General features: G+C 41.3%; 1 protein-coding gene across 1 annotated transcript in view; it reads right to left on the reverse strand.

Moving 5' to 3' along the window:
* ARHGEF33 (Rho guanine nucleotide exchange factor 33) overlaps positions 1 to 23,306 on the reverse strand; it is a 487,983-nt gene that overhangs the window by 297,010 nt on the left and 167,667 nt on the right. The window contains exon 10 of the mRNA XM_069236580.1: positions 1,969 to 2,183. Coding sequence (XP_069092681.1) covers positions 1,969 to 2,183 — 215 coding nt within the window. The remainder of the gene's footprint in view (positions 1 to 1,968; positions 2,184 to 23,306) is intronic.

Here is a 23,306-nt window from a genome sequence, read left to right on the forward strand (position 1 = left end):
GCGAAATCTACGGAATTTCACCAAGATTGCGCAAAACTATGGGAACCCCACGATACAGGGTTTGTTGGTGTCTCATATGAATTTTTTATGTGAGGACATTCATTTTGTAAACAAATGACATGCAGTAAACCTGCAGCAGACTGGTTCGAGCAGAAAATGTCTCTTAATTTTCACATTAAACCAATCTACTGTGAGCATGAAATGGTGTGAAATTGCATTGATCAAAATTGTGTAGATGTTACAAATGTAATTAAAATTTTACACTCCAATCACTCCGGTGTGCTGGGAACATGGTTCCCCCTCCTATATGTGTGCTTCTCTAACTTTTTGCATGGGCTACATTTCTGCTTTAGTACCTAGACACCCATGTGGAGGTCAGGCCTACTGGTACCTATTTATGAGGTTTATGGTAATGCTTCCCAATCTGAATCAGCCCAGGGGGGTTGAAGGTGGTGTTTAGCCAGGAACAAGCAGAGGGCATTGAACCTGTAGACATTTCCCTATTATGATGGTAGAAGGTGCCACAATGGGCACATTTTGAAAACTTTTGAAATTCAAAGGAAATGGGTTAAAGATAATATTGTCTTGTTGTTCTGTGGCTATGTGAGTATCTTCTTGATAGTACACATGATGAGCTCTGCCCTTCCATTGTCCTGCAGTTGTCTAGATAATATGTGCTTGAGGTAAATACATTACTGCCTGAAAACTGCAGCACTGTGTGCGCTAGTTCATCTGTTTTGATCCACTTTGAACATCACAACATAGTCTGGCCTTATGCAAATCTGTCTTTGAACTGCCCCCTCCAGAAGCAATGGCAGACTGGGAAATTACCTGTTGTTGAGATTACTTCAAGCATTCCAGGTTGTGCATGTTAGCGGGCTGGGAAAGACTTTTGATGGGCTTACCAGTTGGCTTTACTGGCACTCTCATTTGCTTACTTCTTATTTGATGGGTTGCCTTCCTCGTCTTGTGTTTGTCCCCACCCCCACCCCAGCATACAATATTTATCGTTTGTTGCATTGACCAACTTGTATCCTTCCACTGCTCACTTTTAGGGAACTATTTTTTTATTTTTCATTAAGCTGTCTAGGAAAATGTATATGTTTTCCAGCTCTCTCCTTGAAAATTTCTCTACTGCCAAAAACCCACTCCCCTATGCTCAATGTTGCTCATTCTCTCATGTGCTGCTCTCTATCTCATATGCTGCTTCCCTCGCCAGCACTGACTCCATTTTTCTTGTTGCTGTCTTCCTTGTCTGATGGTTTTCTGCTCTGTTTCCTATCTGGCTTTATTAATATTTAAGTTCCACCTGTCCCACCCGCTTGCCTTTGCTTCTCCTACCCATTCCTCTGTTGTGTCCTGAATCTCTCACCGACCTATCACATTTTCTTAAAAATGTTCTGGCGTACACAGCAGCTGCCCTTGACTACTGAGACAAACTGCGGTGCAGAAATAGCTTTTGTGGTTAAAAAAACATCAAGGATCAGTAAACAAAAAATTTAAAGTCATGGCAAGGTGTGTGCATGCATATGCCAGCAGAATGACGAAACTGCATTTTTTTGTCGATGCTGAAAAGATAACCAAATGATACTTACCAAGATAGCAAAATTATATATTATTATGATCAAGCAAACCACATACAATTAAATCCCTGGCCTTCTAGGCCTTACTTAGGGCAGTCCTCTTGATTTTCAGAATTTCTTTCACAAATGTTGACAGTTACGTTCTGCCTCTCTTACAAAACAACATAAAGCACTTGTAAATGAAGAGGGTGAGAGATGGCATCTCACAAGCCTGTCTAGCTCTCTCAAACACATGAGGCTGGAGCTTGCTTACTCTGTCAGATTGTATGCTGATACTGTTTCCTTTTACATTCCCGGTGCAGTATTTCTAGAAAAAACACCATCATATAAGTATTTAAACTCAATGAAATAACAATGTTTATCATCTGAAAAATCAAGGCATTACCGTTAAAGGAAGATTCGGTAAGTACATTTTCAGATGAGTTGGATCTGCTAAGGCTGGGTTCCTTTGCCTTCAAGTTGTCAGGTTGGTCTTTGATTACATGTTCATCCTCCCACTCTCTGCTGTCTTTGGGCTGTCTCCACATTAAAGAAGTAATCTGAACCCGGGGCTGGGCATCAGCTGAAGTCTTATAACTTTCTTCTGTGTCTGGATTGTTGCTTGGGCCTATAAAGGAAAAACACCATCCTTAGATAAAAGTGCCTCAGCTCCGAAACAAGGGCAATGCTAATTTAACGGAGACACACAAAATAATATACCTAATAATCAAAGGAAAGCCCTCCTATGCAAGCTCTAGCTCCAATCACCTTTTCCCTCAAAACAGCTTTCCAAAACTACTAGCCATCCGTTATTACGTGCATGCACAAAGGGCATAAGGCACTCCAACCCCCATGGACATGACTCCTGTCTTAGTAAAGACAGGAGTCATGCCCCCCAGCCCATTGGCCATGCCCAGGGGACTTATGTCCCCTGGGCATGGCCATTGGGCAAGGTGCCATGTAGGGGGGCCCAAGTTAGGCCCACCCTTTGGCACTTTGGAAATAAAATCCAAAAACTTACCTGGACTTACCTGGGATGGGTTCCCCCATCCTTACGTGTTCTCTACGTGTGGGTGGGGGTGTCCCTGGTTGCAGGGAAGGGCACCTGTGGGTTGTTTCCATGGTCTCTGACCATGGAAAATGGCCCACAGGTCCCCTAACATTTGCCCTGACCCAGGCGTTAAATAATGGCGCTAAGCAGGCTTAGCGCCATCATTTAAGGCCCTTCTCCTCCAGTGCGTGATTTTTGCATGGGAGGATAAATAAGGAGCAAAGGCCTTAGAGTAATTTTTTGCCCGGGAACATCTACCTTGCATCTCATTGACGCAAGTTAGGTTTCCATAGGCAAAAAATTTGTAAACTCCAATATTTTGACGTTATATGAGTTAAGTTTGGAGTTACGTTTGCGCCAGATTTGCGTAAAAAAAATGACACAAATCCAGCCCAAACAGAGTATAAATATGCCCCTCCGTGTCTAGTGTGGACAAATGGGACTGATGGAGTATCATGTCACAACCTTCTCAATTTCAGCAGTGGCAGAGGAGTTGTAAAATTATAGAGGCATGTGCTTACCCTTCCTTACATGACTGGGTGAAGAGACAACTTCCTGGATTTTGCAATCCAGTCCAGCTCCATGTACTGAGTAGAATAAGAGCACTACAGCCACAGTCATCCAGCTGCGGTTCTCCATGTATGTAATGGCTCTGAGACCTTCCAATGGCCCACATGCGAGTGTGGGCATGGTGGGCCTTGATAATCAACCCTGGTCAGGGTTTAATACATCGAAGTATGCAGATCTGATAGACCCCAGGAGAAGCACTATTTATCCTAGCTTCCCTAGCCTGGTGGTGGCCAAACTACAAACCCATTTAAACACTGAGCAACTGTGGGGCAAGTTCTGTAGAGGCCAACTCAGTTTATTCAGATTTCTTGTAGTCTCCAAATACTACTTGGGCTGTAATCCCCGCCATTGAGGTCAATATGTAGATGGAGACAGGGGGTTCTGTAACGAGAGGCCCAGACTCAAGCCTGTCTCTGTAGGAGAGCTGTAAGGAAAATGTATTGCCCTACCTGCCTGAAGATGCAACATACCAAAGTATAAATTTTTGTCAAACCCTGGAGGCCAACATTATGCAGTAAATCCTTTATTGCCACCAATCAGCAGCCATTATGAAGCCATTAAGAGTTCGAACAGTAAAACATTCCAAAGCTTATAAAACCCCTTGCCAAGCAGTCCCCTTCCCTCTTTTATTGCTGCTGCTCAAAGAGATAAGTCTACATGCTTTACGTATTGACTAGCTGTGTATTTGCTATGCTATTCATTGTACGTTTTGAGTTTAGCGTGTGTAGAACTCTGTTCTGTGATTAAGTTAATGTGTTTAGTCTTTTATTTTTTAAGAACTGCATGATAAACTTTTGCCTGTTGTGTCTTTCGATGCGACCTTTGGGATTATTTACATTTCAGTGTGATGTTCAGTTTTGTCGATTACTTTCATTTAATGAAGTTAGGCGTGTCCAGTACAAATCTTTATTCGGCTATAAGCCATAAAAAGATGCATCAATAAAATAACAGTAATAAAATATGTACATAAATCTCAATAACACCTCCTAAAAACAATAATACAATACATCATGAGCAATCAATTGATCAAGTTGTACATCAACAATCCTGGTTCGCTTAGATTCCATTTTACTTAATCGCACCCAAGGATGTAGCGGTTACGTCCTTGGCTGTGGTGCTGAGGCGCCAAGGACGTAACCCTTACGTCCTTGGACTGGCTCATGGGGGGAGCGCTAACGCTCTCCCCATGAGCCTCGTCTTGGCGCTTCCCCTTCCACCACCCTGTTGCGTCTGATGACGTCATTGCGCGATCGCGCACTGACCTCATCAGAGGCCTGCTCCTCCTCGTTGGAAGCTCAGCTTCCAGCACCGATCCGAGGAGAAATGCTTTTGCATTTCTCCTCCGATTATGTGGAGGCGCCGAGAGAGGCATCAAAGGAAAGGAAAGGCCTTTCCTTTCCTTTGATGTCTTTTCTCAGCATTTCTGCTGCCCAATCGCGATGCGATCAGGCAGCAGAAATGCCCACTAGACACCAGGGAGTTTTTTTGTGTGTATTTTACGCATAAGGGGAGCGGCCCCTTGGGCAAGGGCCGCTCCCCAGGTAGGGCAAATTATTTTTAGGGCCAATTCTGCCCCCCTCCCCCCCCCCCCGGGCAGATCGGCCTATTATAATTAGGCCGATCTGCTCCCAGGGGAGCAGAAACCGCTAGACACCAGGGATTTTTTTTTTGTATATTATTGAATGAGGGGAGCGGCCCCTGGGGCAAGGGCCACTCCCCAGGGGGGCAAAATATTTTTAGGCCTTTTCTGTCTCCCCTGGGGGCAGAGCGGCCTATTACAATTAGGCCGATCTGCCCCCGGGGGGGGGCGGCAGAAACCCCTAGACACCAGGGATATATATATATTTTGTTTATTTTTTTTATATAAGGGGAGCGACACCCTAGGCAAGGGTCGCTCCCCTGGGGGGCAAATTGTATTTAGGCCAATCTGCCCCCAAGAGTGTCAGAAACTACTAGGCACCAGGGATTTTTTTTTTGTGCCACTTTCAACTAAGGGGAGCGACCCCTTAGGCAAGGGTCACTACCCGGGGGGGGGGGCATATTTATTTTAGGCCATTTCTGCTCCCCTTGGGGGCAGATCAGCCTATTTCTATTGGGACGATCTGCCCCCGGGGGGGCAGAAACCACTTAGGCCCCAGGGATTGGTGTATATGTGTGTGTTTTGTTTGGGGGGGCAGCCCCTCAGGCAAGGGTCGCTCCCCATGGGGGCACATTACTGTTGCCCATATCTGCCTATTTTTGGAAGGCCCATTTGCCCCCAAGAGGGGCAGAAAGCCCACCAGAGACCAGGGAAGATTGTTTTTTAAAATAAGAGGGAGGGGGTATGGCCATACCCCCACCCCAAATAAATGAGGCCAAAGTTGTTCTGCCCACCAGTGGGCAGATGGGGCAATTACCCCCGATCCACACCCCAGAGGGGCAGAAAGTCTACTAGATGCCAGCAAATAAAAAAAAAAATTAGAGCTTGGCTAACTCTCAAAATCTTCCCACTTGGAATGGTGAGGGCTGCACTTTTTGGACTTTGGGACGCTGCCACGTAGAAAAATTCACAAGACCTAGACACATCTGAAAACAAAACATCTGGGTGAGTCCAGGGTGGGGTGCTTCACATGCACCCCGCACCATTTTCTTACCCACAATGCCATGCAAGCCTCCAACTTTGCTGGAAATCACACATTTTTCCACATTTTTGTGATGGAACCTTTTGGAGTCTGCAGGAATCCACAAAATTCTTACCACCCAGCATTGTCTCATCTATACCGATAAAAATTCTGCCCCACTTGTCAGCCAAAATCTTTTTTTCAAACTGCCCTTTTGGACCCGCTTTGGTTCCCCCTCATTTTCGACATGTTTTTGGCTCTTCCCTGTCACAGGCACTTGGCCCACCTACACAAGTGAGGTATAATTTTTACCAGGAGACTGAGAGGAATGTTGGGTGGTAGGAAAATTGTCCCATTGCAGTGATCCCAAACAGAAATGTGGGAAAAATTTGATTGTTTAGCTAAATTTGAGGTTTGCTGAGGATTCTGGGTAAGAAAACACTGGGGGATCCACGCAAGTCACACCTCCCTGGACTCCCTCGGGTGTCTAGTTTTCAGACATGTCTGGGTTTGTTAGGTTTCCCTGTATAGCTGCTGAGCCCAGGACCAAAAACGCAGGTGCCCCCCGCAAAAACAGGTAATTTTGTATTTGATAATTTTGATGTGTCCAGATAGTGTTTTGCATTTCCTTTCGTGAGCACTAGGCCTACCCACACAAGTGAGGTACCATTTTTATTGGGAGACTTGGGGGAGCGCTCATTGGAAGGTAATTTGTGGCTCCTCTCCATTCCAGAACTTTCTGTCACCAAAATGTAAGGAAAAAGTGTTTTTTTGGCCACATTTTGAGGTTTGCAAAGGATTCTGGGTAACAAAACCTGGTGAGAGCCCCACAAGTCACCCCATCTTGGATTTCCCTAGGTGTCTAGTTTTCACAAATGTACAGGTTTGGTAGGTTTCCTTAGGTACCCACTGAGCTAGAGGCCAAAATCCACAGCTAGGCACTTTCCAAAAAAGCTCTATTTTCTTTGGGAAAATGTGATGTGTCTACGTTGTGTTTTGGGGCATTTCCTGTTGCGGATGCTAGGCCTACCCACACAAGTGAAGTACCATTTTTATTGGGAGACTTGGGGGAAGGCTGGGTGGAAGGACATTTGTGGCTCCTCTCACATTCCAGAACTTTCTGTCACCGAAATGTGAGGAAAAAGTGTTTTTTTGGCAAATTTTGAGGTTTGCAAAGGATTCTGGGTAACAGAACCTGGTGAGAGCCCCACAAGTCACCCCAACTTGGATTCCGTCAGGTGTCTAGTTTTAAAAAATGCATAGGTTTGGTAGGTTTCGTTACGTTCTGGCTGAGCTAGAAGCCAAAATCTACAGCTCGGGACTTTGCAAAACATACGTCAGATTTCAATGTAAAAATGTGATGTGTCTATGTTGTGTTTTCTGTCGCGGGCATTAGGCCTACCCACGCAAGTGAGGTACCATTTTTATCGGGAGACTTGGGGGAACACAGAATAGCAAAACAAGTGTCATTGCCCATTGTCTTTCTCTACATTATTTCCTTCCAAATGCAAGACAGTGTGTAAAAAAGACATCTATTTGAGAAATGCGCTGTAATTCACATGCTAGTATGGGCACCCCGGAATTAGAGATGCGCAAATAACCACTGCTTCTCAACACCTTATCTGGTGCCCATTTTGGAAATACAAAGGTTTTCTTGATACCTATTTTTCACTCTTTATATTTCAGAAAATAAATTGCTATATACCCGGTATAGAATGAAAACCCATTGCAAGGTGCAGCTCATTTATTGGCTCTGGGTACCTAGGGTTCTTGATGAACTTACAAGCTCTATATATCCCCGCAACCAGAAGAGTCCAGCAGATGTAACGGTATATTGCTTTAAAAAATCTGACATCGCAGGAAAAAGTGACAGAGTAAAACAAGGAGAAAAATGGCTGTTTTTTTCACCTTCAATTTCAATATTTCTTTATTACAGCTGTTATTTTCTGTAGGAAAACCTTGTAGGATCTACACAAATTACCTCTTGTTGAATTCAGAACTTTGTCTACTTTTCAGAAATGTTTAGCTTTCTGGGATCCTGCATTGGTTTCACACCCATTTCTGTCACTAACTGGAAGGAGACTGAAAGTCCAAAAAATAGTAAAAAATGGGGTATGTCCCAGTAAAATGCCAATATTGTGTTTCAAAATGGGGTTTTCTGATTCACGTCTGCCTGTTCCTGAAAGCTGGGAAGTTGGTGATTTTTGCACCACAAACCCGTTATTGATGTCATTTTTAGGGAAAAAACCACAAGCCTTCTTCTGAAGCCCTTTTTCCCCATTTTGTTTTTAAAAAACGAAATTTTCGCTGTATTTTGGCTAATTTCTTGGTCTCCTTCATGGGATCCCACAAAGTCTGGGTACCTCTAGGATCCCTCGGATATTGGAAAAAAAGGATGCAAATTTGGTGTGGGTAGCTTATGTGGACAAAAAGTTATGAGGGCCTAAGCGCAAACTACCCCAAACAGACTAAAAAAGGCTTTGCACCTGAGGGGGGAAAAGGCCTGGCAGCGAAGGGGTTAACATAATTTAATAATCTCTTAGAGCTAGGTCCAATATGTCAAATTCCTTCCACATGATAATACTTTGGATCCTAAAGTCGGAAACACAGATGGCATGCTAATAGGATTTAGGGAACTTGTTGTTTTGCATGGATATAACCTACTTCTATTAATTTCATCCTAGGGTATGGTATGGTAGCTCTAGCTCAACAATTCTAAGTTTTCCCTGCTCTTGTTAACAATCACGATTGTTTGTCAATTTTCCTAGTTCTAGTGTCAGGAAGAGTACTTTATGTCACTTCTCTATCTCCCGTACTAGGACAGTATAAGGTTGACAGCGTCCTTTAGGATATATTTAAGCAGAGAAGAGATTAAGCAACAATATGGCCTGGCCCAAAGAAACAATGAGATCTAATTGAATTATGAGATGCAAAATGCTAAAACAATTTTAATTAATTACAATCTATGCTCAATATTATCAGCACTTAATATACAAAATTATCTATCTTAAATAGATTTTACAGCAATAAGAGAGTGGTCTTATCTTTAGGATACAAATGAAATTGCATAGCCTACGATATTCTAGAGACTTGGGGCATCTTTGTCCCTAATATATGCAGCTTCTAATAGGAATTGGCTTATTCCAAATACTATATAAGCAGTGGTATCGGAACTCATAATTCTTCCCACTTGTACTTCCTTATTCCTAGATTAATACAAATCCGGCGGATCCACATCCTTCTAGGCTTATCATACGTTTTGCAAAACAATACCACATGCTCAATAGTTTCAATACTCCTCATATTGCACAAGTTGCAAATTGAATTGTCTCTATTATTTCTCAACGGATCCCATTTTACAGTATATACCTTAATTTGCAGGATTTTGTACTGAAATTTCATGTAAAGTATTTTTCCACGCCTTGGATGTGTTACATCTAGCTATTCTTCAAAGATAGGTTTGGTTTAATATTCAGAAACTGGGTGGTTAATCTTCCCAAATTCACATTTCGATGGAGGTTAGAAAGATAATGCTCCCAGTACACTTGTTTCAGGAGAACCTTTGAATGCACAGTAAGAGTATAAGGATCGTCCCAGAAGGATTTAAGCCCCAGTTTGAGAAACCAAAACCTCACATGGCGGAGCTAAGGGAAAGATACAGAACTATCTAAATTGACTAGCTCCATTAGTGCTTCTCTGTAAGGAGCCAAATCTGGTACTATCCAAATCCTCCACCAATAGAGCATAGGTCTTAATATTTCCAAATGATCAATTTTCTTTATATTCAGGTCTAGGAACATTAGGATCAGGGGTGTTGAGGCAGGTAACCTTTGTATACTTCTCATAAAGATGTTTTCTTGTAACATTAGTTGTTTCAGATTTGCTGATCCCCATAACTCTGCCACGTATAAAGCAGAAGCTTGTGCTTCGTATCTGTGAACTTCAAGCACAGGGGATACTGATGCTGCCCTCGATTTTTGGTATTTGGTACTAATCGCCGTGGAATTATACACAAGGGATGTTTTAGCTTTATCCACATGGGGAGTCCATGATCATTTAGAATCCAACATTATCCCTAGGTAGTTAAAATGTTTTACACATTCCAATGTTTGCCCATGGATCAAAATATTCCTTCTAAGGAGTCTGTGGGGGTCTAACAATTAGATATTTTGTTTTGTTTACATTAATTTATAACCCCTTTTCCACACAAAACTCATTACATTTCTCTAGTAGGGACTGTAGCTCCATAGGTGTTTGAGACATTAAAATACTATAGTCTGCAAAAAAGAGAACAGGGACATTATCCCCGCTTAATCTCGGGAAATTTTTAGGTGATTAACTACATCATTAATATAGAGAGAGAATAGGGTGGGTGCAAGTACGCACCCCTGTCTCACTCCCCTACTTATGGGGATAGGATCTATTAGTTCCCCGTTTGGACCCCATCTAAACTTTGTGTAGTTATTTTCGTTCAGCCTGATTATCTGAGCTAGGAGATGTTCTGGAATACCTAGTTTCATTAGCGAGGCCCATAGGTTACCCCTCGGAACCAGGTCAAAGGCAGCACGTAGATCCACAAATGCTATATAGAGATGGCTTTTTTGCAATTTAGAATATTTCCACATAATGCATAAAAGCCTGTAGTCCTGAGCGATTGCACTAGTTCTCGGCCTGAAGATGATAAAATATTTCCCTCCTCCATCCAATCAGCAATTTTTTGTAGCACCTGTTTGGCATAGATTTTTTGTGATGCATCAATTAAGCTGATCGGCCTATAGTTCCTGGGCTCGTGCCTGGATCCCTTTTTATAGATTGGAATAATTTCTGCTCCTTTCCACATCTCAGGAATGGGGCCTCCTCTTGCTATTGCATTGCTTATTAGGTTTATGTATGGGGCCCAAATGTCAATATTATGTTTAAATAGATCTGCTGGGATCTTGTCCGGGCCTGGAGCTTTGCCTGATTTAATAGTTTCTGTAGCCTCCACTGTTTCATCTAGACTAAAGCAGATATTCTCAGCTGGGACTACTATCAACTGCTCCCCGGTAGGAGAAGGGTGGTGGAAGTGGTTAATGGAATCCGAATAAAGATCAGTAAAATGACAGACCCATGTAGCGGGATCTATATGATGCTCAGTGTTAGATATCCCCTCTTTACTCCCATGTGCAACTATCCTCCAAAACGTTACTGTATCGTTTTGCTTAGCTGCAGTAAGGTCATCCCAGTTTTGATCATGCCAACTTTTCTCTGCCTTGGTCAAGATTTTCCTGTAGCTAGCCCTTGCTTGTTGTATTCCTGTCCAATTTTACGATTTTAGGGCTTGGAATAATATCATTTTCCCTTCTTTGCATTCAGATGTATACCAGGGGTTAGACTTCCTAGTGGCGTTTTCTACTTGATATGCCTTTTGTTGTATCATTTTAGTAAAATGGGATCCCAGCGATGCAGTCAAGGATTGATGTATGGCAAGTATTGGTATTTCAATAGGCCTTACATAGACATATGGGTTCAACAAGTTAGCAAATTGGGTATATATATTTGACCTAGCCTCCAAATTACTCAATACAGAGGGCCATTTTACTGATCTGTGATTGTTACTGGCAGAGGGTGTTATTTCAGTCCTATTCCTTCATGAGCAATTCAAATTTAGGTTCAATCCGTTCAATTCTATACTTAGCGGGAAGTGATCACTTTCTCTTCTGTTGTCAATTTTAAATGTCTTTATCCTATCCCATGAGATAGTGCTATGTATAATATAATCAAGTCTTGAGCGTACCCTACCTCTTTGGAATGTATCCAAGTTAGAGACCTCCTGTACTATTCTGCCATTGCATGCCCTTAACCCGTGTTGTACAGTAAAATTCATAAATTGCTTGGCCGCAGCCGTGCAAGGAATTGTTTCTTCGGTGGTCAAAAGGGGAACACCTCTTGCTATATCTTTGTCTTCTAACAAACGGTCTAATCTGACTATGGGTTCATAATTACAGTTAAAATTGCCTCCTATTATTATTGGTTTGCCTGCAGAGATGTTTCTTAACATAGCGTCTAAGATGCTTATTGCACATGGCTCCTGGTTTGTTCTCCTAGGTCGTATATAGACATTAAAAAGATGGTATAAGATTTAGGGCCATATTTATACTTTTTGACGCAAAACTGCGCTAACGCAGTTTTGCGTCAAAAAAATTAGCGCCGGCTAACGCCATTCTGAAGCACCATGCGGGCGCCGTATTTATTCAATGACGTTAGCCGGCGTTAGCCGGCGGCGCTGCCTGGTGTGCGTGGAAAAAAATGACGTACACCAGGCAGCGCCGGCGTAGGGGAATATGGAGCTTGGGCGCCAAAAAATGGAGCAAGTCAGGCTGAGGCAAAATTATCGCCTCAACCCGATTTGCGCCATTTATTTCGACTCCCAACCCCCATTAAAATGACTCCTGTCTTAGCAAAGACAGGAGTCATACCCCCTTGCCCAATGGCCATGCCCAGGGGACTTCTGTCCCCTGGGCATGGTCATTGGGCATAGTGGCATGTAGGGGGGCACAAATCAGGCCCCCCATGCCACAAAAAAATAAAAAAAAAATACTTACCTGAACTTACCTTAATATCCCTGGGATGGGTCCCTCCATCCTTGGGTGTCCTCCTGGGGTGGGCAAGGGTGACAGGGGGGTCCCTGGGGGCATGGGAGGGCACCTCTGGGCTCCTTCCGAGCCCACAGGTCCCTTAACGCCTGCCTTGTCCAGGCGCTAAAAAACGGCGCAAAAGCGGCTGGATGTCATTTTTTTTGACCCGCCCACTCCCGGGCGTGAATTTTGCCCAGGAGTGTAAATACGGCGCACATGCCTCGGAGTCACCTTTTTAGATGGGAACGCCTACCTTGCATATCATTAACGCAAAGTAGGTGTCCACGCTAAAAAATGACGCAAACTCCATGGACTTTGGCGCTAGACGAGTCTAACGCCAAAGTATAAATATGGAGTTAGTTTTGCGTCGGAATTGCGTAAAACAAAAACAACGCAATTCCGGCGCAAACAGAGTATAAATATGCCCCTTAGTTTTTGTACTAATTGACACCCCCAAAATATCAGGTGAGGCTATATTATGCAGGTTTATCTCAACATTTAGGGACATTTTTACCCATAAGACCAGTCCCCCAGATGTTCTCCCACTTGATGCTGGGATGGCACTCACAAAATAAGTTTATAACCCAACTTGTAAGGTGGTTCCACTAACCAAGTCTCCTGGAAGAGACTCAGATGAAATTGGGCGGGGCTAAGGAGCAAGCTAACTGATCCAGATTATTTATGACTTGTTAATGTGAATCAACACTCTTGGAGCTTAAATAATCAGGTTTGGAGCCATTTTAATGCTCTCAAATGGCCAATATGCAAAGTTTTGAGATTTTGCCATTTTCATTCACTTTTATAAAATCTCAAAACTATTCATTTTGACCCCTTGAGAGCATAGAAATGTCTCTAAATATGCTTATTTATTGCCCAAATGTGATTATTCAATTCAACAAGTCATTAAGAGTAAATGATAAAACAATTGAAAACGGTCCATTTTGCACCTTCCTGAGGCATTTCATAAATCCACGGGTCATCGATTTTCATCAAAAATCGGACTTTTTTGCTTGAATTCAAAATGACTCCAAATGCTGTTTAAATCACTTCCCATAGTGCACAAAACAGTGTTTGAGGCCTCAGTGTTACATAACTTTTATAAAATCTCAAAACTATTCATTTTGGCCCTTTGAATGTATGCATATCCTTCTAAACATGTTTATTTAAGCCCCAAAAGTGATGTCACTTCAACAACATGTAAAGAGTTAAAACATGCAACATTTGAAAAAGGTCCACTTTGGACCTTTCTGCGGCACTTCCTAACTCGGTGGGTCATCAATTTTCATTAAAAACCTGACTGTTTTACCTGAATTCAAAATTACGACAAAAGATGTTCAAATCACTTTGCGCGGTGTGTTAGCCGTTTTGAGACCTCAATGTTTCCAAAAGGGCCATTTTAATTCACTTTTGTGAAATCTCAATATTTTGCATTTTGGCCCATTCAGAGCATGTAAATGGTTCTAAATATGCTTATTTAAGTCCCAAAAGAGGTGATTCACTTCAAGAAGAGTTCAAAGATGCAACAGTTGAAAACAGTACATTTTTTACCTCCCTGAGGTATTTCGTAAGTCCACGGGTCAATGATATTCACCAAAAATCTGATGTTTTTGCTTGACTTCAAAATCACTCCAATTGCTGCTTAACTTACTTATCACAGTGCCCAAACACTGCTTAGCACCTCAATGTAACCAATAAGCATGTTTAGAGCTGTTTCCATGCTTTCAATGAACCACTATGTAAAGTTTTGAAATGTTGTAAAAGTGAATGAAATTGGCTCAATTGGTAACACTGAGGCTTTAAGCAGTGATTATACTCTGCTGGAAGTGATTTAAACAGCATGTGCAGTCATTTGAATTTAATCAAAAAGGTCAGAAACCATTGATCCGTGGACTTATGAAATACTCCAGGGAGGTTAAAAATGGACTGTTTTAAATTGTTGCATCTTTGAACTCTTTGTGACTTCTTGAAGTGGATCATCTTTTTTCGAGCTTAAATAATGAGGTTTAGTGACATTTTCATGCTCTCAAGGGGCCAAAATGCATAGTTTTTAGATTTTATAAAAGTGAATGAAAATGGCTGACTAGGGAACATTGAGGCCTCAGACAGTGTTTGTGCTCTATGGGAAGGGTTTTAAACAGCATTTGGAGTCATTTTGAATTGAAGCAAAAAAGTCAGATTTCTGATGAAAATCAGTTACCCGAGAACCTTTGAAATGGCTCAATAAGGTCCAAACATGAACCTTTTCAATTGTTGCATATTTGAACTTTTCATGGCTTGTTGAAGTGAAACATTAGTTTTGCCACTGAAATAAACATGTTTATAGCCATTTACACATTAGGTGGTCTAGATTTTATCTTTTCAATCCAACGTGTACCCCAAGCTCAGTGTGCCTAGTTTTACACACTACATTGAAGGCTAGCCTCCTTCAATCGATGAACCACGAACTTAGAAAATGCCTCAGGAAAGTAACAAATTGACTCTTTTCAGTTGCATCTTTTAACTCTTTATGCCTTGTTGAAATGGATCATAACTTTTGGAGCTTAATGAACCAGGTTTAGAGTCATTTTCATGCTCTCAAAGAGCCGAACTGCATAGTTTTGAGATTATGTAAAAGTAAATGAAAATGGCCAATATGATAACATTATGGCCTTAAACAGTGTTTGTGCAGTGATCTGCTGGAAGTGCTGTAAATAGCATTTGGGGCTATATGTATCAACACATTTTCCCATAGACACAAAATAGATAAAAACCCTTTGACATATCTGGCCCTTAGAGTAATTTTGAAAAAAATCAGATTTTTTACGAAAACCATTGACCCTCAGTCTTATGGAGTGCCTCAGGAAGGTTCCAAATTGAGTGTTTTCAATTGCAGTATCTTTTAACTCTTATGTTTTGTAAAAGTGAATGAAAACGGCCGATTAGGGAACATTGAGGCCTTAGACAGTGTTTGTGCACTATGGGAAGTGATTTAAACAGCACTTGGAGTCATTTTGAGTTCAGGCAAAAAAGTCATATTTTTGATGAATATCGATGACACGCAGACTTACGAAATGCCCCAGGAAGGTTCAAAATGGACAGTTTTCGGTTTATCTATCAATTACTCTTTATGACTGGTTGAAGTGAATCATCCTTTTGGGGCTTAAATAAACATATTCAGAAACATTTCCATGCTTTCAAGAGGCCAAAATGCATAGTTTTAAGATTTTGTAAAAATGAATGAAAATGGCCCGTTTGTAACACTGAGGCCTCAAACTGTGTTTATACACTGCAGTAAGAGATTTAAAGAACACTTGGAGTCATTTTGATATTTTAATGAAAATAGATGACCTGTGTCTTACCAAATGGCTCCGAAGGGTCCAAAATGGACCAATTTCGATTATTGCATCTTTTAACTCATCAATTGTTGAAGTGAATCATCACTTTTGGGGCTTAAATTAGCATGTTCAAAGATATTACATAAAATGCCCACTAAATACAGTATTTAGTGGGCATCCCTCATCCAAGAAATCAGATTTCTTGGACTAAAGAAGACCAGCAACAAAGAAGACTCAAGGCTCATGAACTGAAGTCCTGCTGCACCAAGAAAACAAAATGCATAGTTTTGATATTTTGTAAAAGTGAATGAAAAATACTGATTTGGTAACCCTGAGGGATTAAACAGTGTCTTTACAAAGCGGGAAGTGATTTAATCAGCATCTGGAGTCATTTTGGATTCAAAGATAAAAAGTCAGATTTTTGTTGAAAATAATTGACCTGCGGACTTGCGAAATACACCAGGGAGGTAAAAAAATGGAGTGCTTCAAATTGTTGTAACTTTTAACTCTTTATGACGACTTATTAAAGTGAATTATCACTTTTTCTGAGTAAATTATAATATTCAGAGCCGTTTACATGCTCTAAAGGAGCGCTTGAATTGATTTAAACATCTTTTGGGGTCATTTTGAATTTAAGCAAAAAAGTCTGATTTTTAATGAAAATCGATGACCTGTGGAGTTATGAAATGCCTCACAAAGGTCATGTCCAAAATGGACTGTTTTAATTTGTTGTATCATTAAACTTTTTAAGACTAGTTGAAGTGAATCATCACCTTTGTAGCTTAAATAAGCATGTTTAGAGCCATTTCCATGGACTTAAGGGTCCAAAATGCATAATTCTGAAAATTTGCAAAAGTGAATGAAAATGACTGAATTCCTGATACTGAGGCCAAAACAGGGTTTGTTCACTGTGGGAAGTGATTTAAACACCATTTGGAGTCATTTTGAATTCAAGCAAAAAAGTCCGATTTTTTATTAAAATCATTGACCCACAGACTTACTCTTTATGACCCGTTAAAGTGAAATACCACTTTAGTGGCTTAAATAAGCACACTTGGAGCCATTTACATGCTTGCCAGTGACCAAAATGCACAGTATAGATTTTTTATAAAAGTGCATGAAAATGACCCTTTTGGTAACTTTGAGGCATTAAACAGTGTTTATAGGCTACAGAAAGTGATTTAAATATCTTTTGGAGTCATTCAGAATTTATGCAAAGAAGTCAGATTTTTAATGAAAAGCGATGACCCACTGACTTATTATATGCTGCAGGAAGGTGAAAAATGGACCATGTTGAATTGTTGCATCGTTTAACTATTCATGGCCTGTTTATGTGAATCGTCACTTTTGGAGCCCAAATAAGCATGTTTACGGCAATTTCCATGCTCTCAGGGGGCCAAATTGGATATTTTTGTTATTTTGTAAAAGTGAATGAGTATGGCCGATATGATAACACTGAGGCCTCAAACAGTGTTTGTGCACTGCAGAAAGTGATCTAAACAGAATATTGAGTCATTTCGAATTCAAGCAAAAAAGTGAGATTTATAGATGAACCACAGACTTACCAAATGCCTCAGGCAGGTCCAAAATATACCATTTAACAATTGTTCTATCATTTAACTCTTTATGACTTGTTGAACTGAATCATCTCTTTTTGCGGTGAAATAAACATGTTTGGAGCCAACATAATCTCAAGGAGCATAGTTTCGAGATTTTGTAGAATTGAATTAAAATGGCCCATTTGATTACACCGAGGGCTTAAACTTTGCTTATACACTGTGTGAAGCAATTTAAACAGCACTTGGAGACATTTTGAATTCAAGCAGAAAACTCACGTTGTGACGAAAATCATTGACCCGTGGACTTAAAAAAATCCTCAGGGACTTCAAAAATGTACTGCTTTCAGTTGTTTCATGTTTTAACTCTTTATGACATGTTGAATCATCTCTTTTGGGGCTTAAATAAGCATGTTTAGAGCCATGTACATGCTCTCAAGGAGCCAAAATGCATAGTTGTAAAAGTTTATAAAAGTGAATCAAAATGGCCATTTTGGAAACACTGAGGGGCATATTTATACTCTGTTCGCGCCGGAATTGCGTCGTTTTTTTTGACACAATTCCGACGCAAAACTAACTCCATATTTATACTTTGGCGTTAGACGCGTCTAGCGCCAAAGTCCATGGAGTTTGCGTCATTTTTTAGCGTGGACACCTACTTTGCGTTAATGATATGCAAGGTAGGCATAAGTGACTCTGAGGCATGTGCGCCGTATTTACACTCCCGGGCAAAATTCACGCCCGGGAGTGGGCGGGTTCAAAAAAATGACGTCCAGACGCTTTTGCGCCGTTTTTTAGCGCCTGGACAAGGCAGGCATTAAGGGACCTGTGGGCTCGGAAGGAGCCCAGAGGTGCCCTCCCATGCCCCCAGGGACACCCCCTGCCACCCTTGCCCACCCCAGGAGGACACCCAAGGATGGAGGGACCCATCCCAGGGAACTTAAGGTAAGTTCAGGTAAGTATTTTTTTTAAAAAAAATTTGTGGCATAGGGGGGCCTGATTTGTGCCCCCCTACATGCCACTATGCCCAATGACCATGCCCAGGGGACAGAAGTCCCCTGGGCATGGCCATTGGGCAAGGGGGCATGACTCCTGTCTTTGCTAAGACAGGAGTCATTTCAATGGGGGTTGGGAGTCGAAAAAAATGGCGCAAATCGGGTTAAGGCGAAAAATTTGCCTCAGCCTGACTTGCCCCATTTTTTGGTGCCCAAGCTCCATATTCCCCTACGCCGGCGCTGCCTGGTGTATGTCATTTTTTTTCACGCACACCAGGCAGCGCCGCCGGCTAACGTCATTGAATAAATATGGCGCCCGCATGGTGCTTCAGAATGGCGTTAGCCGGTGCTAATTTTTTTGACGCAAAACTGCGTTAGCGCAGTTTTGCGTCAAAAAGTATAAATATGGCCCTGAGGGTTCAAACAGTGCTTATAAACTGCAGGAAGTAATTTAAACAGCCCCTGGAGTCATTTTGAATTCAAGCAAAAAAGTCAGATTTTTTCTGAAAATCATTGCTTGTGGCTTTTGAAATACCTCAAGGAGGTCAAAAATTGACTGTTTTCAGTTGTTATATCTTTTAACTCATTATGACTTGTTGAAGTGAATCATGTATTTTGGGGCTTAACTAAGCATATTTAGAGCCATTTACATGCTTTCAATGGGGAAAAATGCTTTGTTTTGATATCTCATAAAATTGAATTAAAATTAACATTTTAGTAACATTGTTGCCTTAAAAAGTATTTATACAGCACAGGACGTGATTTAAGCAGCATTTGGAGTCATTTTTAGAACATGTGAAAAGTGGGATTTGATGAAAATTCTTGACCCTGCAGACTTATGAAATGCCCTAGGAAGGTCAAAATTGGACCTTTTTCAATGTTGCATGTTTTGACTATTTATGACTTGTTAATGTGGATCCTCACTTTTAGAACTTAAATAATGAGGTTTAAAGCCATTTTCATGTTTTCAAGAAGCCAAGATGGAACATTTTGCGATTTTGTAAAATTGAAATAAAATTGCCGATTTGATAACACTGAGGCCTTAAACAGAGTTTATACACTGTTGGAAGTGATTTAAACAGCAGTTGGAGTCATTTTGAATTCAAGCAAAAAATTCAGGTTTTTGATGAAAATCATTGACCCCTGGACTTAAAAAAATACCTCAGGGAGATAAAAAATGGACGCTTTTTAATTGTTGCATCTTTTAAGTCTTTATGACTTGGTGAAGTGAATCATCACTTTTGGGTCCTAAATAATCACATTTAAAGCCATGTGCATGCTCTCATCCAGCCAAAATGCAAACTAATGAGATTTCACTTCAACAAGTCATAAAGAGTTAAATGATAGAACAATTGAAAACTGTCCATTTTTGACCCTCCACATCCATTTCGTAAGTCTGCCGTTCATCGATTTTCATTAACAATCTGACTTTTTTTGCATAAATTCATAGATGCAATAATTGAAAACGGTCCAAGTCTGGGGTCATCAAAAAATCTCACTTTTTAAAATCACTTATCACAGTGTATAAACACTGTTTACTTCTCCAGTATATTCAAATGAGCCATTTTTATTCACTTTAACAAAATCTCAAAACTATGCAGTTTGGATCCTTGAGTCCAAGGAAATGGCTCAAACAATTCTTATTTAAGCCCCAAAAGTGATGATTCAATTCAACAAGTCATAAAGAGCTGAATGATAGAACAATTGAAAACGCTCTATTTCGGACCTTCCTGAGGTATTTTGTAAGTCCGCGGTTCATTGCTTTTAATAAAAAATCTGACCTTTTTGCTCGTATAAAAAATGACTCCAAGTGCTGTTTAAATCGCTTCCCATAGTGAAGAAACAATGTCTAACGCCTCAACCTTACCTAATCTGCCATTTCCATTCACTTTACAAAACATTACAAAACTTAAAAACTATGAATTTTGGCCCCTTGAGAGCATGAAAATATCACAAAACCTCCATATTTAAGCTTGAAAAAAGATGACCCACTTCAACAAGATGCAACAATAGAAAACAGTCCATTTTTGACCTCCCTGAGGTATTTCGTAAGTCCGCGGGCCAATTGTTTTCATCAAAAATCTGCCTTTTTTGATTGAATTCAAAATGACTCCAAATGCTGTTTAAATCACTTCCCACTGTGTATTGTCACATTTTAAGGCCTCAATATTACCAATTGGGCCATTTTCATTCACTTTTAACAAAAATTCAAAACTTTGCATAGTGGCCCAATGAAGAGCATGGCAACAGCTCTGAACATGCTTGTTTAAGCCCCATAAGTGATGATTCATTTCAACGTGTCATAAAGAATTAAATGATCATCACTTTTGGTGCTGAACGTAAGCATGTTTAGAGATATCTCCATGCTCTCAAGAGGCTAAGATGCATAGTTTTGATATTTTGTAAAAGTGAATGAAAATTGACGATCTGGAAACACTGAGGCCTTAAACAGTGTTGCTACAAAATGGGAACTGATTTAAACAGCATTTGGAGTCAGTTAGCTTGCTCCTTAGGCCCACCACGTTCCATGATAATACGGAGACAATGTCCTTAACTATTGAGCACATAGATCTTGTTGCCGATCCCTGGGATACAACGGGGTCGTTGTGGTCAGGTATTGACCCCACATCCCTCCCAAGCCTCACGTTCTGCTGGTTTTTGTCACCTAGAGTTTCATCTGTTGTTACATATGGGGTCACATCCTGGCCCGATGGGCTAGGATGGATCTGTGAGTCTATGGTCTCAAGTTCACTATCTCTTTTTGGCCTTACTTCCTGTTCCAATCCTCTTTGGCTATCCCTCAAGGCTAGGGAATCTGGGGAAAAGAGATTAAATAATCTAAAACTCATATCCGATTTTAAAGAGGTTCCACATCTCAACTCCATGGTAATAAAGCATCTATTAATCCCTTATCCTTCACTGTTATTGCAATGGCGTTGTACCTTCTTTTACCTACTGATAGCCTTTCTGCTTTTACAATATCTGAACGTATAAATGATAAGCATTGTCACTTATGTCTAATCCAGTGGGTAAGTTTATTTTTGAGGGAGTCCCCGTCTTCCCTGCCGTGGTGATTCAATTTAGGCACATTGGTTAAATAGACTACATGTTCCTTTGAGTTCCTCAAACTACTCTCATGATGTCACATATTTATGGAGCTGTTTGCACTCCTATTGAGAGGTTGATCATGTAATTTTGCCAAGTGCCTCACTTCTATCTCAGGGGCCCGGGCCTCAAGACAGCCCTCCCAAGAAATTCTACATATTTTCTTGTGCGATTCCCATATCTGGGAACCAATACACTCCCATGCCCTGCTGTTACTTTTGTTGTCCTATCCTCTCTGTTCATGTGTCAGGTAGGTGGCATTACACTGTTCTAGATTTTTAATATGCTGTGCTAGGGATCATCAGGGAGTTTGAAATCTACCTAGTGGATGCAAGGGTCTAGGAGAGTTTCTTTTTATGTCTAGCTCTCCATTATTTACCATTCCCTTTGTATCCTTTGCATGTGTTACCAGGATTTCTACCAGGCACCTTAATTCCTTAACCTCTCGTGTTAGATTACTAATGATCTCATATAAATCTGGTTTATCCCTCTGTTTATGTTTCAAGCTACTGTCCTGATCTTGATGTAGTGCTACTGTTTCCTCTCTAGCCGATTGTGTTACAGAGTCAAAATGAAGACAATTATCTGTATCATTTTTCCTTGCTGCATTGTTTAGATCATCTTTCTCCAAAACAGCATGCCTATTGGAATAGATTAAGCCACTCTCTTGGGGTACGTCCTCTCTTTCAATACTTCGGCTTTGTGGTAGGGACTAGCATAGGGTCTGTTCAGATTTGACTTTCTCTCTTCCCATTATAATAGTAACAGGATTTTGGCTAGTTGATGGTCGAACGTTGCCCCCCCCCCTCACCTCAGTGGTTTTTGTCTTATATGTCCCTATCTATTTTGTATAAAAGGATGTCATCTTTTTTTTGGGTGCTTCCTGTAGTTTGGACTTATCGCACAACAAGGATTCGACCTCTTCTATCACATCGTCGATCTGTGAGATAGTACAGTTATCCCCTGCATGCCTTGTCTTTTTGGGTATCTTCCCCTTACCATAGAGGGCTCAATTGCTTTACGTTTCCCCATAATCTGATTCTTTAATTATCTTTGGCTCCTACCTATTCAACTCCTCTTGTTGTTATCTTTGCTTATAGGTGGCCTTCTCTTTATTTATTTATTCCCCTTATAGGCTATTTCACAAGCGAAATTGAAGGTCACCTAGGAATTTACATAATTATACAATCGAACTACTCTTATTGATACTATGTTATCTGTTTGCCCAAATATGAATAAATCTCTGAATACCTTACTCAGGCAAACAAAAGGGGGGCGGCAGTCCTGGGCTCTGATGGGTGTGGACAGGCCCGCCCTTGGCCTGGGCTTCACCCAGGCACGGCCTGCGTGCGTACCCCGTTGTGGGAAGATGAGAGCACTTATGAAGCACCTCCTCCCTCTCACAGGTGCAGTCAATGAAGATGGCAGGCAAAACAGAAGTGCATCCTGGGACAGGTGGTCCCACCAGGAGGGCAGTGTCAGCTTTGGTGTCAGGCACATTTACTCTGGGACAGACGGTCCCACCAGGGTATGGGAGTCAGCCCTCCAAATGGCCCCACAAGATCAAACGAGTCACACGTTGCGGGAAAGAGAGAGCACTTTTAACACAATGAAGCACCTCCTACCTCTCACAGGTGCACTCAATGAAGATGGCCGGCAAAACAGCAGTGCACCCTGGTACAAGTAATCCCACCAGGAGAGCAGTGTCAGCTTTGGTGTCAGGCACACTTACCCTGGGACAGATGGTCCCACCAGGGTATGGGATTCAGCCCTCCAAATGGCCCCACAAGATCAAACGTGTTAGGCCTGTCTTATTTTGATTAAATCAGGCAGGTGCAAGGGAGTCTTTGATCACCTTGCACTCGTTATTTCTGTTTTCATGGGAACCTGTGGTCAACGGGGGGCTATGCACACTGTGTGGATAGTGACATTTTAA

This window comes from Pleurodeles waltl, chromosome 5, assembly GCF_031143425.1.
Source record: "Pleurodeles waltl isolate 20211129_DDA chromosome 5, aPleWal1.hap1.20221129, whole genome shotgun sequence".
Taxonomy (NCBI): domain Eukaryota; kingdom Metazoa; phylum Chordata; class Amphibia; order Caudata; family Salamandridae; genus Pleurodeles; species Pleurodeles waltl.